Consider the following 17,468-nt stretch of genomic DNA (forward strand, 5'->3'; position numbering starts at 1 on the left):
CTCCTCCAGCAGAGTGGCAGCATGAGCCCCTTCTTCCCTGGGTTCTCCATTTCCATTCCTCTCTCTTTCCAGTTCCTTCCTGTCTTTTGAGCTTGTGCCCTGGACAGCTACTTCCCTGTTGATCTTGTATGCTTGGTAAGAATAGTCTCTTAATGTCTTGGATCATATACATGACCAGGAATTAATCATATGGTCCACAGATTGGGCCTCAAATAAATGCAGTCCCATATATTTGCTTGACAAGTAGATGCAGAGATGCCTAGTGTTTCCGTAACCTTTTCACCTATTTTTATGCAGAAATATTAATAACCAAAAGCTACTTTTCTTTTTGCCTCCTGAAATCAATAGATAATTCATTTTATTAACATTTTCATTTTAATCTTTAACAGTGTCAGAAAATGAAAGTACAAAAGGAAGTGTTGATTGCCTTCCAAAGCTCAGTTATCAGAGTTCTTCCAGTATAGTTCGTCTCGGTGGCACAAGTAAGAACAGTGCTGATGAAATAGCGAGAGAAAGCACAGGTGAGTTGTTAGTTAAGTGCATACAGTATACAGCTGTTGAATGTTTACTGAATTGTAACTATATTTCTAGTGAAAATTTGTTAATGTCTTCATTCTGAAGTTTTCTGGGTTTTGTTTTTGTTTAGCGTACTTGTGCAGCTTGTCATGATCTAACTTAGTAGCTTGAATTCTATTATTTTATAACCTAGTTTATTCAAGATTTTATCTTACTAAATTAGAGACAGACATACAATCTACAAATATATTTTTGAGCTTAGATATCCAAACTACCAAAAATGTTGGGACTTTGTGGAAGGGTGAAGTAGAGGCAGGAGAGTAAATCAGTCTGAGGGTAACATACTCAGCTGACTGCCATTGAGTCAGTGCTGACTCAAAGCTACTCCTGTGGTTTCCAAGACTAACTATTTACAAAAGCCCAGCCTTTCTCCTTCAAACGTGCCTACCATGTGGCTCGCAGCCCAACTTGTAGCTACTACATCACCAGGGCTCCAGGAGGGCAGCTTGCATATTTTCAAATGAAGCTTATGATTCCTTAATATTTGTGTTGCTCTTGTTTATCCAGAGAAAACATTATAGTTTTACCAGGTAGTTTAGATGAACATAGAAACAGTTATGCTGAATGAAATAAGTCAGACACAAAAGGAAAAGGAATGTAGGACCCCACTTATCTAAAATGGCCAGAATAGGCAAATGCGTAAAGACTAGAGGCCTTTATGGTTACTTCGGGCATGTGTAAAAAGGAGACAGGGGGCAGGTTTGTGGTGAGGGTGATGAAAGGGTTAGGAAACAGTAGTAATGAAAGCACATCGTGATGAATGTCATTAACAGAATTCTACACCGAAAAATGCTTTCATTGGAAAACGTTACTATATTCCACCACAATAAAAATTTTAAACTAAATAATAGGGAAGCTGGTAGTTACTGATTAAATCCTGACCTTTCTATCCACTTGCTGGAATTAGCATTCCAGCCTGGTTACTACCTTTGGGTAGGTTATAGTTTGGCTTTCAGTGTCGTGAGGTAGCCAATGGTCACTCCCAGCATAGCATGGTAAGAAAGGAGCTAGGATCGACTTTTAAGGAACTCCAACACGTGATAGCCTGGTCGAAGAAGCAGTACTCAACAAAAGGGTGAAATGCCGTAACAGACCAAAGCGAAAAGCAAGTGGGTGCCATCTTGTAGAAGTCAAGAACAGAGGATTCATTATGCCTTTAACTATTTATTTTGCCTGTGTTTCTTTTAGATTTTCTTTCTTCCTGTACAATTTCTGTTGGCAGTCCTTGGCAGCCTGCAGCCTTGGCTTAACTTCACGTCATTTTTGTAAGGTTTTTCAGAGACAAGAGACAGAGGGAGATCTCTAATGAATAGGTTTTATTTAGGGAAATGAGATGTATGGAGAACAAAGAAGGCGAGAGGAAAGGGATTTAGGGTAGTTGCATAGAGCAAGGTTAGAGCCCACCCTGGGTCCGAAGCTAGGGGATTAGCCAAGTGAAAGTGAGAAGGAGACCCATAGAGACCACAGGAGCCGCCACACAGAACAGAAGAGGAGAGTGAAAGGAGAAACATTGCTGGGCGGCACTGAAGCTCTGCAAAGACCGTTAATAACACTGGTGCGCCACCGGCAGGCAGGGAGGAGACAGAGAACAAGCAGGAGAGAAGCAGACAGAAAGAAGCTCCCCGCACATGGTCCTGATTGGAAGTTTTTGAGCAAGGGGAAGAATATAGCCCTTTTACAGACTTTGGGATCTATTTGCAGCAGCAGGTGGGAATGATGTAAAGTCCTAGAGTTTGGCTGGGCAAGAGGAGAGGGTGGAGCAAACTTTGTAAACAAACACAATGGCTGGGACTGCCATTGGTAGTTCTGCTGCTGGATCCAGTAGTTTCCTTGTGACTTCGTTTCTTACTGAGTTGTCTTAATCAGTGTGCTGTATTTTACTTCACTGGGTGTTGATGTCCATTGCAATGGCTACACAGAACTCACAGACAACATTCATAATTAGAGGGCTTTTTAAGGACGTAATGCCAGTGAGAAATGCTCAGGGTTGACTTGTTTATCAAACCTTATTACCGACTTATTAACAATGGCTTTTTCTTTAAGGCTGCTCCTGGTCATCAGTTCCAAATTTCTTCCAGCCATTTTTTGGTTCCGGTTTCATCCATCCAGGCTTTAACATGTACACGCACAGTAATTCTTGGTGGGAAATTGATCATTTTAGGCAAGGTCTTTCTTTTAAAAATAATGACAGGACGCAGCTTAGTTCCATTAGCCAAACATAATAATAGAACAACTGTAAAGTGTTTTTTTTTTTCATTTCCTGTGGTTTTGAGAAAAAATGGTTTTTTCTCCTAAACTTGCCATAGTTCTGTTGCTTGGAAGATCAAAAGTCATGACAGTTTCATCCATAGTCCCAATATCTGCCAGGTTGTAATTATAAATCCTTCTTTGTTTTATAATAAATGACTAGAATGACATAATTTTTTCTTCAAGGTCTTGTGGCAGTTTCTGGGAAATCTTTGTTCTTTTTCTCAAACATAGTAGGCCAAACCTATTCATGAAGCGGGTACACCATCCTGCTGACGCAGCAAATTTTTCAATGCCTGGTGCTTTATATTTGTCATCCTTAGACATTTGTAGAGCATGTATGCGGATTCCCATGCATATTATACAGTAACCATTTTGACAACACTCCATAACCCATTTATGCAATTCACTCTAGAGCCCCATAAAAAGACGTTAAACCACGACAAGAGTTTTTAGCTTTTGGAATCTGTTCCAAGTCAGCCTTCATTTTCTGCCACTCCCTCACTTGCTTTTCGTCAACACAGAATTCCCTACTTGCAATACTGTTATTGCTCTCCTCTGCTCTTGACACAACCTTCATTTTAAAACCAGCCTCATGTGACCGGCGTTTTTGTTTTGGTTCAAGAGTATCCATTTCTAATAGGATAAAAAAACAAGACTTTGAAAAAGAACTTTCATGGTAATGCCCAATCCCCCCTACCCGCCCCACCTCTTCACCCCAGACATGTTAGCCAGGAGGAGGGGGTAGAGTCCGTGTGAAGGGGGGGGGGGGAGATGCAGGATGTGAATTAACACAAAAACCAGAGGGGAGAGACAGAGCGTAGCCACAGACACATCCTAACTAGTTTAGCTGCCGGCGTAAGTGAATCACTACGGGTGCTTCTGCGAATTGGAGCCCTCCACGTCATAGGACAGCTCTGATTGGTTAGATGTGAGTAAACAAACATTCAAAGCCCTGCAGTGTCAGCGGGGCTTTAAATGAACAACATAAAAACGGCAATCACCCATGAGATAACGGGCGCTCTTCCTGTTACCTCAGGGGCCCCAGTGAGATGTTACACCTTTCTGGGGTACCACTGACCCATGTATAGCTGAACCCCAGTTTAAACTCAGCATATATATGAATATATATGGTACTTTCTTTTTACCTCTCTGCTTATCAAATCTTTTCCACTCACTGTCTTTGAAACTTCACTTCTTGGTGGCTGTGATTTTTTTGCAGCTAACATAACATTTAAGCCGGTGTAATTGGTGCATTTCTTCAGTAGTCTTGTGTGGAACAGTGGAGAACAGAATAGAACGGTTGGGAATGACAGGATGAATAGGCAAAACAACAGAGTTGATGGCTTTAAAATCTTGAACAGGTCTGTAGCTGCCATCAGGCTTAATGACTGGCAGAATTAGTGTATTGTAGGGAGAGTGAGTGGGTCTCAACAGGCCCATCTTGAGTTTTGAGATTAGAGGCTTAAGGATTTTTAAGTGTCAGAGGGTGATAGAGTACTTTTTGACCTGATGTAAACAGGCGGATACTGCTAAGCAAATGAAGGTTCAGAGACATCCCATACCCATGGGTTAACCTGCACAGGTGGTAAAGGGGGAGAATCAGCGAGGGGTGTTAGGACATTTAGAGTTATTTGAGGGAGAAATGAAGGCAGGCAGAGTGGCGCTGCTTGTAAGAGAATGGGTTTGGAGCGTGGGAGGCTTTTTTCCTGTGTTGAATTTGAATATCTCTGCCCAGTAAGGGGATGAGGCAATATGTCATGATTAGAAGCTGGTGTGAGATTATACAGGCTCCATGAAAGTGTTTATGCAATGAGTGGCTATGTTTACTACACCTGTGACTCTTGGAAAAGTGGTGGGAATTAACGAAGTATATCATAAGTGTGTAAATAATGTAAAATATGCGGAAAGCAAAGAAATGAACCTACTTGAGATGGCAATAATTACCCTGGGCATGAGATGGGCGATTGATTGATTGCTTTTGATCATCTTATTGGGGGCTCTTATAGCTCTTATCAAAATCCATCCATCCATACATTGTGTCAAGCACATTTGTACATATGTTGCCATCATCATTTTCAAAATATTTTCTTTCTACTTGAACCTTGGTATCAGCTCCTCATTTCCCCCCTCCTCTCCCCTCCCTCCCTCATGAACCCTTGATAATTTATAAATTATTATTTTTTTCATGTCTTACACCAACCAGTCTCTCCTCACCCACTTTTCTGTTGTTCATCCCCCCTGGGAGGGGGTTATATGTCAATCATTGTAATCTTTCTCCTCCCACCTTCCCTGACCCTCCTGGTATCGCTACTCTCATTATTGGTCCTGAAGGGTTTATCTGGATTTCCTGTGTTTCGAGCTCTTATCTGTACCAGTGTACATCCTCTGGTTTTGCCATATTTGTAAGTAGAATTGGAATCATGATAGTGGGGGTGGGGAGAAGCATTAAAGAACTAGAGGAAAACTGCATGTTTCGTCCGTGCTATACATGATGGGTCAATTTTGTGAAGGCCTTTGTCTCTAGACAGCATTTCCAGTTCTTCGTGGTTGAGCCTTGGAGCCCTTACAATGAAGCTTCTTGAGCAGGTCGCTACAGAGACATTATGGAAGAGATTATCCTTCCCACTTTCTAACAGAAAAGGCAATCAGCTTCCTAGAGAGTCCCCTTTTGATTGTATTCTAGGCTGGGCTCTGGTGGAAAGTAGGGTCCAAGTGACTCACCCACATATGGTCTACTGTTAACTGGTTCAGATACACCCATTGTGCTTTAAAGGGTAACAACCAGCAATTTTTGAAGTTTTTTCCTCATGTTGGAAACTATGAGATAAGGTGTGGATGAGGTAATGAGTCCTACTGTGGAGGACTAACACTGATGAGTTCATGGAAAGTCTTCCAGAGGCTATATAAAAACTGCTGAATTTTCTTTTGGAGTAAAGAGAGAATAACTGAAAGTAAGAAAGGGGAGAGCTAGAGAGAGGAAGAGACAGGGACATGTGACCACAGAAGAAGGTGAAGGAAGTCAAAGAGTGCCAACAGAGGAATCCGCATTAATAAACTTTGGGGACAGAAATAAAGTATGCTGTCTAAAAGAAGCCTGCACTTCCCTCATTGCCTGTGGCACCAGCGGATGGTGAAGAGAGGGGGATGGTATCTTGAGAAGGCAAAGTGCTCACAGGTCACGCTGGTGGGGATGGAGGAGGGGTTAAAGACACTGGCTGAGAGCCTTAGCATTACTGCTGAACCCTTTAAAGCCCAGTCCTACAGCTAAGGCTGGGTAACTTTGGGGCAAGGTGAACCTGCGTATCAGTGTTCTCTCATGAGGGTTTTGGAACTTTCTGCTGTCTCTACTTGTAAGTAAAGTACTAAGATAATCTCTGACAAATAGAGCTAAGTGAAAATTTACTATTATCCATTTCCATTATGAATATTGTACATACTAAAACATCTGATACTTGCACAATACATTTTTCACTGCTTAAAACACTCTTTTTCCCCCCCACAGAAAGTACACCCAAGCTTCTATTGATATCATCTTTTGAAGATACAAATGAAACAGGGAGCATTCAAAGTAGCTGCTTCAGGAAAAGACATAAAAGTGACAATGAGCCTACTTTTGAGCAGCAAATGGCCTGGGGAAACCGAACCCGTAATCTTAGTGGAGGAGTACTAATGGGACTTATGCTTAACAGAATTAACCAGGAAGCAAACCCTGTAGACATGGTTGAAAAATTAGGAGCTGATGCAAAAATTCTTTCAAATGTTGTCTCGAAAGACACAAGACCCAATAGTCTTGACATTGGGAAGCCACCCCTACGATCACAAAGAGAGAGTCTGGAAAAGGAGTCTAGTGACGACGACACCCCCTTTGATAGTTCTAACCGCCAGGCAGATAAAGTGGAGTCGCCTGTTATTTTTGACTTAGAAGACTTAGACAATGAAACAGATGGATCAAAAGCAAGATCTGCTGCTATACAACATCCCCAAAGCATTCACCGAATGAACAGCAGCTTCTCGGTAAAATCTTTTGAAAAAACTGATGTTGCAACAGGCTTTGATCCCCTGTCTCTTTTGGCAGCAGAAACTAAACAGCAGCAAAAAGAAGAGGAGGAGGAGGAGGAGGAGGAGGAAGACGATAGCAAAAGCATTTCAACACCAACGACTAGGCGTGATTTAGCTGAAGAAATTGTTATGTATATGAATAACATGAGCAGTCCTTTGACAAGTCGTACACCAAGCATTGATTTGCAGCGTGCATGTGACGACAAACTAGCCAGTAAGAAAAGCCCCACTGTGGTCAAAGCCTGTAGACGATCCAGTCTTCCCCCCAGTTCTCCACGACCAGCGAGACTCGCCAAATCTAAGAGTTACACGAAGAGGGACAGACCGAGGGACAGACTCTGGTCTTCTCCAGCCTTCTCACCTTCTTGCCCATTTAGGGAAGAATCTCGAGCTACATTAACCCATTCTTCACCTTCATTTAATCTAGATACATTACTTGTACCTAAACTAGATGTTCTAAGGAATAGTGTGTTCACTGCTGGAAAAGGCGTGGCAGAGAAAGCAAGCAAATGGTATTCAAGATTTGCCATGTACACCACATCCTCTAAGGTCAGTTTTGTTGGTATTTACTGCTACTTTTTTTCCTTTCAGACATCTTCTTCCCCCATGCTCACCCCACCTCTAGAAGAAAAAAGATTTAAGCTGCTTTACTTGAATGCCTATTTTAACCAGGCTCCTTAGACACCGTTATGTAGAAATACTCAAGGAAGCATTTCTATAGCTGTGTTTCAGTTGCCCACACACTCACAAGCTTATATGACCCTGTTTTCTCTGTTTTAGAAGTGATTTTTTAAATAACTTTAGGAAATTAAGCTTATAATTATGTTCTTAGGACCAAAGTTCTGATCGTACCAGTCTTTCTTCAGTGGGAGCCCAGGATTCTGAATCTGCCTCGTCAGTAGATGAAGCTGTCTGCCCTGAGCTGGAAGGAGCTGCTTCCTCTCAAGAGAGCAGTGCCACTTCAAGAACTAGGGGGACCGACCTCAGCCAGACCAGCCTGGAAAGTGCTGCCTCCTTAGAAGGTCTGTCCCACTCGGCTTCATTCTTAGTTTCCCTGGTTTCACCAGACTTCCACTCTTTCACTTTTCACGCTATGATTGCGTTTAAATGTGTGAAATACTGGCGTGACTCCACAGTCACAACAATGAAATCCAGTCTGATTCCACCCCGTGCTCAGAAAATTAGCCTTCTGTTGTCGCTTTTAAGACATGCAGACACGTGTGTGTGTGTGCGCGCGCGTGTGTGTGTGTGTGTGTGCACGCTTATACCTCCCAGCTTTCTTATGTAAAAGATAACATACTATCCTGGCCCTTGCTTTTTTTGACCTAACAGTGTATCTCTGTCATTCATGTCATCATATGTCCATAGTCCACCTTTGTCTCCATGTATCATAATGTTGTTTTTACAAAAGGATATTTTTAATTTAAAAATTAAGAATATGACACTTCATAATTATACAGGGATTTTCTTGGCAGAGTCACAAGCCAAAACTAAAAAAAAAAAACTAATAGTAAATAAAATAAAAACCCTTAGCTACCACTTTGTTTTCTTGCCCACATACATTTCCAGAGGCATAAAAATCCTATGAAGTTTGTTGTTAGGTATTGTTGAGTTGATTGTCCCTTTGGGTTGTCTTGGCTGTAGTCTTTTGTTGTTGTTGAGCATAGTTTATTTTAAATGCTTCCCTCCTGGTGGACATTAAGCTTCCTGTTTGCTATAATGCATATATGCCATACTGTATTTTGGAAAATATATCAAGGCTCTTTGAATTGATCTGCCAAGTTCCCTTCCTTAGGCAGGTACTCTGGAGCATCCCCATTGGCCGTGTGTGAAGGTTATTTCTTACCCACAGCCCTTTCAGCACAATGTGTAGGCAAACTTTCGTAGCATTGCAAGTCTGATATGTAAGAAATGTATTTCAGTTTAATTTATATTTTTCTTACGAGACTCTTGATTTACATGATTAAGGACCATTTGCATCTCTTTTTCTCTCAACTGTCCTTTGGTCCTTCCCCTCCTCTGCCTTTCCTCATTTGAGCAATTTTTAGATTAGAGAATTAATCGTATGTTAGTAAATATTGTAGGCTTTGTCCTTACCTATACCTCTGTCATATGCTCTCTTTTTTTGTCTTTACTTTTAAAACATTAAAAACTACTCGTGACTCATGGCCATACACAAACAAGACTGATAACTGGGTTTGAACCCTTACTTAGATATTTAATCCATTTGAAATTTATCCTGGTATATGATGTGAAAAGACCCTTGGTGACACAGTGGATTGAGCTCTGGGGCTGCTGATTGTAGAAGCCACTAGCTGCCGTATGAAAGAAGAGTGAGGCAGTCTGCTTTTGTAAAGATTTATAGTTTTAGAAAACAGCATTGAGAGGGCCGTGGGGGCTGGGGGAACACTTGAAGGGTGAAAACTTTCTACTTCAGGGAGCCACAGATTTGTTCTGTAAAGGGCCAGGTAGTAAATACATTGGGCTTTGTGGGTAAATAAAAGAAACTGTATGAAGCAGTTCTGCTCTCTTTTTATAGGTGCTTCAAATAATGTCCACATACTGTATTGGATTGATATAATTATTACCACCAAACTCCTTTAACCTTTGTTCTTTTTTTTGCTCATTGATGTACATTTATTAAGAAATGAGGTGATTAATCCTCCATCTTCTGTTTTAGCATTAGCATACCAGAGCAATTTATTGTGCTAGTCAAAAATTAACTCACAACCTGATTCATATTAAAATGAATATTCATTCTTGTAGAGTAACTAGGCAAAAAAAGTACACCTTCTACATAAATGATTTTATAGTCAAGGTTGTTTAGGTATTAGAAACCAGTTTGAGCTAGCTTTAGCAGAAAGGGAGTACAGAGGGTTATTAGGATCGTGCAAGGGGCATTGTAGGGCTGGTTTTAGACTCCATGATCGCTCTCCTGCTCCTCTCAGGCGGTGTCAGACGGCAGGGCCTTGCGTCAGTAATAGTTCTAAGGTTATCCTTTCTTTTTTAACTTGTCACGTATTTGTTGACGCAATCAAGCATTATATGGATTATGCAGGTTGCATCCTAGGGATGTTGTTGGACATGTTTTTCTATCTTTATTTCCTGTGAAGTGGTAATTTATATCATTACCCCCCCCCACACACACACACACACACAAACTTTTATGTTTATTTAAAAATATCAGTGTTCACAAAATTCAATAGCTAGAGGGGGAAAAGTACAGAGAGATAAAGATTGCACCCAATTTCCCAGCAAAATGCAGCCACTGTGACAATTGATGTGATTATAAAGTGCCCCTTGGTGAAGCCCTGGTTGCATAGTGGTTATTATCAATTTGAAACCACCAGCCACTTCTCAGGAGAAAGATGAGACTTCCTACTCCTGTAAAGAGTTATCGTCTTGGAAACATCTCGGGGCCGCTCTGCTCCGGCCCGCCCTACAGCCAGCTTCTACTCAATGACAGTGAGGATGAGTGCGTTTCATTTTTGTTGTTTTCATCAGTACTGACGCCCCATAAAGAGCCCTGAAGGCGTAGTGTTTTATGTCTGACTGCTTCTGTAGAGATCACTATTTAAAGACTCCTTACCCTCGAATTGAGTCATGGCGACCGTATAGCTAGAGTAGAACTGACCCATAGGGTGTACACTGCTGTCATTTTTATGGAAACAGACTGCCACCTCTTTGACTCATGGAATGACTGGTAAGTTTGAACTGCCAACCTTTCAGTTAACAGTCAGAAAGCTTACCCATTGCACCACCATGGCTCGCTATGCCGTAAATCGAATGCAGGCGTTTGACTCTATCCTAGATCACTATGAGTACTAGCAACAGGGTTGGTTGGGGTTTTAATATCCCATTGCTCTTGGGAGTATTCTTGAAAACTTATTTCCTAGTGTTTAAGAGTAAGATTAGTATAGCAGATAAAACGCCCTTGTAAAAGGTAAAGAAATATCATTAAATCTGTTTGTGATTTTAAAATAAAATTATCTTTTTATACTTTCTAGACCTATGACACTACCCTGCATTTTAAACATGGAAGGATGGGAAGAGTACAATAGTAATTGCATACAACTGAAATGCTTTCTAGCCTGTGTATATAGACACTGTGCATATAGAAAATGCCAACTAAGTGTATAGGACTTAGTGAGTATTCCTAGTATGTGGGAACCAGTAAATTAGAGTCTATTTTGGGGGCAGAGTGTAACTGCCTCACAGGATTTGCAAGGTTATAAATCCACAGAAGCAGACTGCCACATCTTTCTCTCATGGAAATCAGGGCTTCTCATAGACAAAAGTGCTTGATAAGTGGGTAGTACCTAGTGAACATATCTAGCATGCGGGGGCAAGGAAATTAAAGCATTTGAGTTAGGTTTATACTCAAAACACACATGCATGCATGAGAAACAAATACTAGAGAAACAAATCCACAGAAACTCATATAAAGAATTTTATATAAAGGGTAAGTGTATACTAAGAAAGTATCCCAACCCAGGACTGTCCAAGCTTGTAAGTCCAACATTAGCCCATATGTCCCCCACCAATCTACAAAGTCCTCCTCAATCTCACAAAACACACTCAATGACGCCAACTGCAGGAGGAAAGCCAAACCAGTGAGTGTGTAAGCCTCTCAGTGCTGACGGGTCTCCACACGGCTGCTCCAGCACCCAGGGCTTCATCAGGGTAGGTCCATGTGGCTTCTCCTCAGGGATGTCTTGCAGGAAGGGAACCTTGACAGCTGAAGCAGGGAACTGGCTAAGGCAGCTGCACCCTGGTCCGATCATCAGAAATTAAGAGACCAGAGAACTAGAAAGGCGAGACTCACTGAGCCATTTATCTCTCCACCCTTCAATTAACCCCACCTGTGTTTATTGGCCAGGTTGGCACAATAAACCTTAACTATCTCACATGGAAAAGCATTTTTTCATTTCTTGTTTCTTTTACCTTAATTTTTTATCTTTATGTACCTTTAACATTCTGAATAAAATAGATTGATGTTTTATCAGCATATTTATAAAAATGAAATAGATTTGTACTCATTTTCATTCATGTTAGTAGTTTTGCTCTTTGTTTTTCATAATAAACAGAATCCCTGTCAAAGTTTGCCTTGCCTGGGAAATCAGAAGTGGCATCTTCCTGCAACACAAGTAACACAAATATCTTCCAGAACTATGCAATGGAGGTACAATTTTACTCAAAAAGCATCTTTGTGTACTGTTTTATAAATTTTGTTGTAGCAGGCAGTAATAAAGGTTAAATTATATATTTAGCAATTCTTAAACGGATGGTGCTTTATTCCGTGTGTGATTTTGAATGTCTAAAATCTTCTGACTATATGTCACATCTAAGCAAATTTTAAATGCAGTTTTTGCATAACTGGTATTTCGGGTGCCTGGAGACATGCTACTTTGTCTCAGTCAGAACAGTCGCGCACTGTGAGACATTGTCAACACAGAAACAATGTGTCCCTGCCTCACGTACCCTCTGAGTTTTTATTTTCATCTCAAACACATAAAAGTAATCTTAACATGCAAGCAAGTTTTTCCTGGTGAGATTGAAAAGAGAGGTTATAGTTTTGGAAGAAGTTAACTTATGTTGTGTTTTTCGTTCTTTATGTCGTTTTGATAAGAGATCTTTGCTGGTAGCTCCTATCCATGCTCTCGCCATAAAACAGCTGTGCTTGACGATTTTTATTCAGATTTTCCTGGGGAATAAATTGCTTCCTAATGTATTTGTAAATGTTATTGATATTTCATGCTAAATATGGACAGATCTGGAAAATATTAATTTGCTTAGAGCTAAAACATAAATGAGCGTTGATGCGGTGTACAGAGTCCTTGGTGGCTTCAGGAGTAGTTTGTATCTTATTAAAATAATAATTATGTCAACAGTGACCTGCAGCGGCACTTCTCAAACTGCGCCCAGCGACAGACCAGGCGTCTCTCTTCCCTTTCATTCTCTTCAATTTCCAATTTGTCACGGCAGCTATTTTTGTAAAAATGCATTAGACACATGTGTAGATGTTACAGCAATGCTGAATTATTTCAGACACTTCTAAATCCTCTTCTCAATGTCTTTACTCATCTAATCACAAACTTGTGAAAAGCTGTTTGTGGACCAGCACTGATGAGGCAACTGCCCTTTGAGTAGCACTGGTGTAGATTCAGCTCCGCTGAATGGGAATTAGCACAAATGAATGCCTGAGTCTCCTTTTCCATCAGTTTGCAATGGAAGGAATCCTCCCTTAAACAGACGTTTCCCTTTCAGTCATGAATTTTAGAATGGATTTAGCTGAAGTTGTGAGACATGGATATATAAAGCACTGAGTGTCTTCCGTTTACTTTTCCAGTCAGTTTGTTCATTGGAAACGTTTCGTTCACCGTACATACTGGTCATTTGCTTACAGAGTGGTGTCCTCCCGCAGGTGCTCATCTCCAGCTGCTCCCGCTGTCGGACTTGTGACTGCCTCGTCCACGATGAGGAGATCATGGCTGGCTGGACTGCGGATGAGTCGAATCTCAATACGACCTGCCCCTTCTGCGGCAATCTTTTCCTACCCTTTCTTAGTGTTGAAATAAGAGATTTACGACGACCGGGAAGGTAATGGTTGATGCTGCATTTTTCTGCGTGTTCGTGGAGTGTGTTTCCTGGAGTATCGGTTTTCTTAAAAAGCTGTTTTGATTCACATGACAGATACTTTTTGAAGTCAAGTCCATCTACAGAAAATCTGCATTTCCCTTCTTCCTCTTCAAGTCAGACCAACCAGTCTTACATCTCAGCTTCAGCTTCTGGGCTTGAAACGTCTGTTTTCTCGGTCCAAGGGAACTTTGCTTTAAATTGGTAATTATAATTATCTTGAATTATCCATTTTAACCATAACAGAAAATTTAGCTACTTAAGGTCTGAGCTTCAAAAATAGAATGCTTCTAATCTTAAATTCAAGAATGAGCCATCTGAACCCACCGTCGCTCTGTAGAAGGAAGATGAGGCGAGCAGCACTGTCCCAAGGGGATCCCCGGCCTCGAGAACCAGCAGTCTGCTGTGTCCTGTAGCAGCCTTCGAGTTGTCATTGACGCAGTGGCCGTTTGATTTGTTGCTGCTTTTTAACCTTGAATTTATATTCTTAATTAAAACAATATTAATGCAGTTGGCTAAACTAAATCCTTAAATAAAAAGTTTTATGTTTTAGTAATCCCCAGAGTTTAAACTGTATAATTTTGTAATAATATTTGCTATTATTTTGAAGGTAAATATTTTGTAGAACACATAAACGTTTTTATTGACCATCTTCTTATCTTACTCTGTTGGTAAATTAAGTCAGTACGAACTTCTACTTGAATATTTAATATTCTACCTAGACTACTTAGTAATCTAAGAAAATATTTAGAGCAGGTACAGAAACTGCAAAATTCAACTGAAGCGTATACCAAACAGTGCAGCTCATCCAGCTATATAGAACCCTAGTTCTCTCCTATGGGACAGGGTAGACCTGTCTTCGGGATTTCCGAGGCTGTACATCTTTACAAACACAGCCTTCCAGATCTTTCTCCCACAGAGCAGATGATGGGAGTGAACTTCCAGCCATCAGCTGGCACTTGAGCACTTTAACCACCGTGTCAACAGGCTCCTTAACAGTTTGTGACCCACCATTTTCAGCCTCTCATGTGTCTTGGGAAGCTGTTATCCGGTTGTAGTACCTGGTGTCAGCTAGCAGGGAGGCACCTGTGTAGCTGTGTGAATCTGAAGGAACAGGCATCACCCCACCACAGGTCACTGGGGATATATGTGTCATACATCCAAAACCAAATTCACTACCAGGCCGCTTCCCACTCGTGATCCTATAGGACAGAGTAGAACTGCGCTCTGGAGTTCTAGAGCTGTAGTCTTTATGGAAGCAACACGCTTTAGCTTGCAGCCAGTGGGCTTGAACTGTTGACCCTATGGTTAACTGCCACATTCATAGCCAACCCTGCCACCAGGACTCTTTCTTTGTGTCCTACGTAATTGTATCAGAATCCATTTTACCTCAACCTCAAAAACACTTCAGCATGCCTTCTATAACTGAAAACAATATCAACAACAACCAAAAAAATTAAGGCAGACAATAATTCAGTCACAAAGGGGTAGGCCTACACCATAAGTTTCACATAAGTAAATCTGTGCTTAAGACAATTGCAGGTATCAATTCTATTTTGTAGAAGCCATAGCAATAGCTGCATGTGCAAAAGAAGATCCCTACTCAGTACTCACAAGCTAACATGCCTGTTTGATCCAAAAGGCTTCAGCAGAGCTAAAACTCTGTGTGTGCGCATTCTTTCATCCTAGCTCTGTGGTATCTTTTCCTCAGCTGTTTGGCTCAGTGTCCTGAAGGACTAGATAGATAGTTGTTTTTTTCTACTTTCTATTCCCAGGGCTTAGTGTGGGTCCTATTGCACCAAAGTTGTCCACTGCGTGTTTTGAATAGATGAATGGATCTTGATTGTTCATGCTCCAAAGCCAAAGTAGCACCCGTCCTTTGATTTGCATTGCTGTGTCTAGCTCTTGCTCTAAAGAGAAAAACATGGTCCTTTAGACAAAATAAAGTGCATTCAGACATTAACATGCTTTCTTTTTCAATGTCCAAGCAAATATCAACTGCCGGAAAAGTCAAGTGCTCGACGTATTCAGATCCCTGCCGATAGATCAAAACCAGCCATGTCAAAATGTCCAATATTCCCAATGGCCAGGAGCATTAGTACTTGTGGCCCCTTAGATAAGGAAGAAACTGGAGGACAGAAGCTCGTTCCAACAGGCAGCCTGCCAGCAACTTTACAAGGAGCTACAGTATGTTTGATTTTTAACTTGGACTTACTATGGAAAGCATTGACAGGAATTTTAGAAAATGCTGGAGTATCGTGATTCTTACATTTCCACTTGTGGTTTTTCTTTATTCGATAGGACACTTTAGGATTGGAATGGCACCTGCCAAGTCCAGAGCCTATTACTGTTCCATACCTCAGTCCTTTGGTGGTGTGGAAGGAGCTTGAAAGCTTATTGGAAAACGAAGGTGATCATGCAATAACAGTGGCGGACTTTGTGGACCATCATCCAATTGTTTTTTGGAATCTGGTGTGGTATTTTAGACGTCTCGACCTGCCCAGTAACTTACCTGGATTAATTCTTTCTTCCGAACATTGCAACAAGGATTCTAAGGTATGAGCAGAAACGCTGACTTTTCAGTTTGCAATGCTAGTGTCACGCCTAATCCTGTATGTTCGTGTTCTGTCTGTGTTTGGTAACTGGACGGTTAGATCAGTAGACTTGCTCTAACTGCATTCACAGTTGTATCCTGCGTGCAGTCTGTTAGTAAGACTAAGTTATGTGTTTAGTCTCCTTCTAAAATTCAGAAACTAAATTTGAGTTTGAGTTTTTTAATAAAAATCATTTTATTGGGATTCTAACAGCACTTCTAACAATCCGTATATCAATTATATCAATCACACTTGTACATATGTTGCCATCATCATTTTCAAAACATTTTCTTTCCACTTCAGCCCTTAATATCAGTTCCTTTATTTTCCCTCCCTCCCCCACCCTCGTGAACCCTTGATAAATTATAAATTATTATTATTTTCGTATCTTACACCATCCACTGGCTCCCTTTACCCTCATTTCTGTTGTTCATTCCCCTAGGTGGAGGGGTGGGGGGAGTTGTACATTGATCATGTGATCAGTTCCCTCTTTCTCCCCCCACCTTCCCTTCATAGTATCACTACTCCCATTACTGTTCCTGAGGGTTTTATCTGACCTGGGTGCTATGGGTTGAGAGCACATATCTGTACCAGTGTACATGCTCCGGTCTTGTCAGATTTGTAAGATAGAACTGGGCTCATGATACTGGGGGCGCATTAAAGAACTAGAAGAATGTTGTGGGTTTCCTCAGTGCTATACTGCTCCCTGGCTGACTTCTCTTTCTTATGACCCTTCGGTGAGGACATGTCCAATTGTCTACAGATGGACTTTGGGTCTCCACTCTGACCCCCTTCGTTTGTATCGATATGGTTGTTTTGTGTCTTGTGATGCCTGATCCCATCGACACCTCATGTTCACACAGACTGATGTGCTTCTTCCATGTTGTTTGGTTGTTTCCCTGTTAGATGGCCGCTTAGTTAACTGCAAGCCTTTAAGGCCCCAGACGCTATATCTTGTAATAGCCAGACACCATCAGCTTTCTTCTCCACATTTGCTTATGTGCCCATTTTGTCTTTGGCGATTGTGTAGGGAAGGTGAGCATTACAGAATGCCAGGTTATTAGAACAAAGTGTCTTCCATTGACGGGGACATGAGTTGAGGCCCAATATCCATCTGCTACCTTAATACTAAACATATAAATGTATGTACATAGACCTATATTCTTATTATATATTGATTTACGTATATACATGCTGATATTTATATCTCTATAAATGTCTTTGCCTCCTCGTTTGTTCCTCTATTTCCTTTTACTTTGCTTGTCCCACTGTCATGTTCGACCTTTACTCAGCTCTCAGTGCTTCCTCTCGGCTACACTGCACTTGATCAAACCCCACCAGCATTCTATGCCC

The 17,468-nt window shown here is 41.1% G+C and overlaps 1 protein-coding gene across 7 annotated transcripts in view; it reads left to right on the forward strand.

The window, feature by feature from the left end:
* DENND4A (DENN domain containing 4A) overlaps nucleotides 1-17,468 on the forward strand; it is a 162,441-nt gene that overhangs the window by 128,266 nt on the left and 16,707 nt on the right. For all 7 annotated transcript variants that reach the window (XM_075535898.1, XM_075535895.1, XM_075535900.1 and 4 more), the window contains 8 exons: nucleotides 390-521; nucleotides 6,329-7,434; nucleotides 7,718-7,907; nucleotides 11,973-12,067; nucleotides 13,310-13,485; nucleotides 13,579-13,725; nucleotides 15,510-15,708; nucleotides 15,823-16,077. In XM_075535898.1, coding sequence (XP_075392013.1) covers nucleotides 390-521; nucleotides 6,329-7,434; nucleotides 7,718-7,907; nucleotides 11,973-12,067; nucleotides 13,310-13,485; nucleotides 13,579-13,725; nucleotides 15,510-15,708; nucleotides 15,823-16,077 — 2,300 coding nt within the window. The remainder of the gene's footprint in view (nucleotides 1-389; nucleotides 522-6,328; nucleotides 7,435-7,717; nucleotides 7,908-11,972; nucleotides 12,068-13,309; nucleotides 13,486-13,578; nucleotides 13,726-15,509; nucleotides 15,709-15,822; nucleotides 16,078-17,468) is intronic.

Source organism: Tenrec ecaudatus, chromosome 17 (assembly GCF_050624435.1).
Source record: "Tenrec ecaudatus isolate mTenEca1 chromosome 17, mTenEca1.hap1, whole genome shotgun sequence".
NCBI lineage: Eukaryota > Metazoa > Chordata > Mammalia > Afrosoricida > Tenrecidae > Tenrec > Tenrec ecaudatus.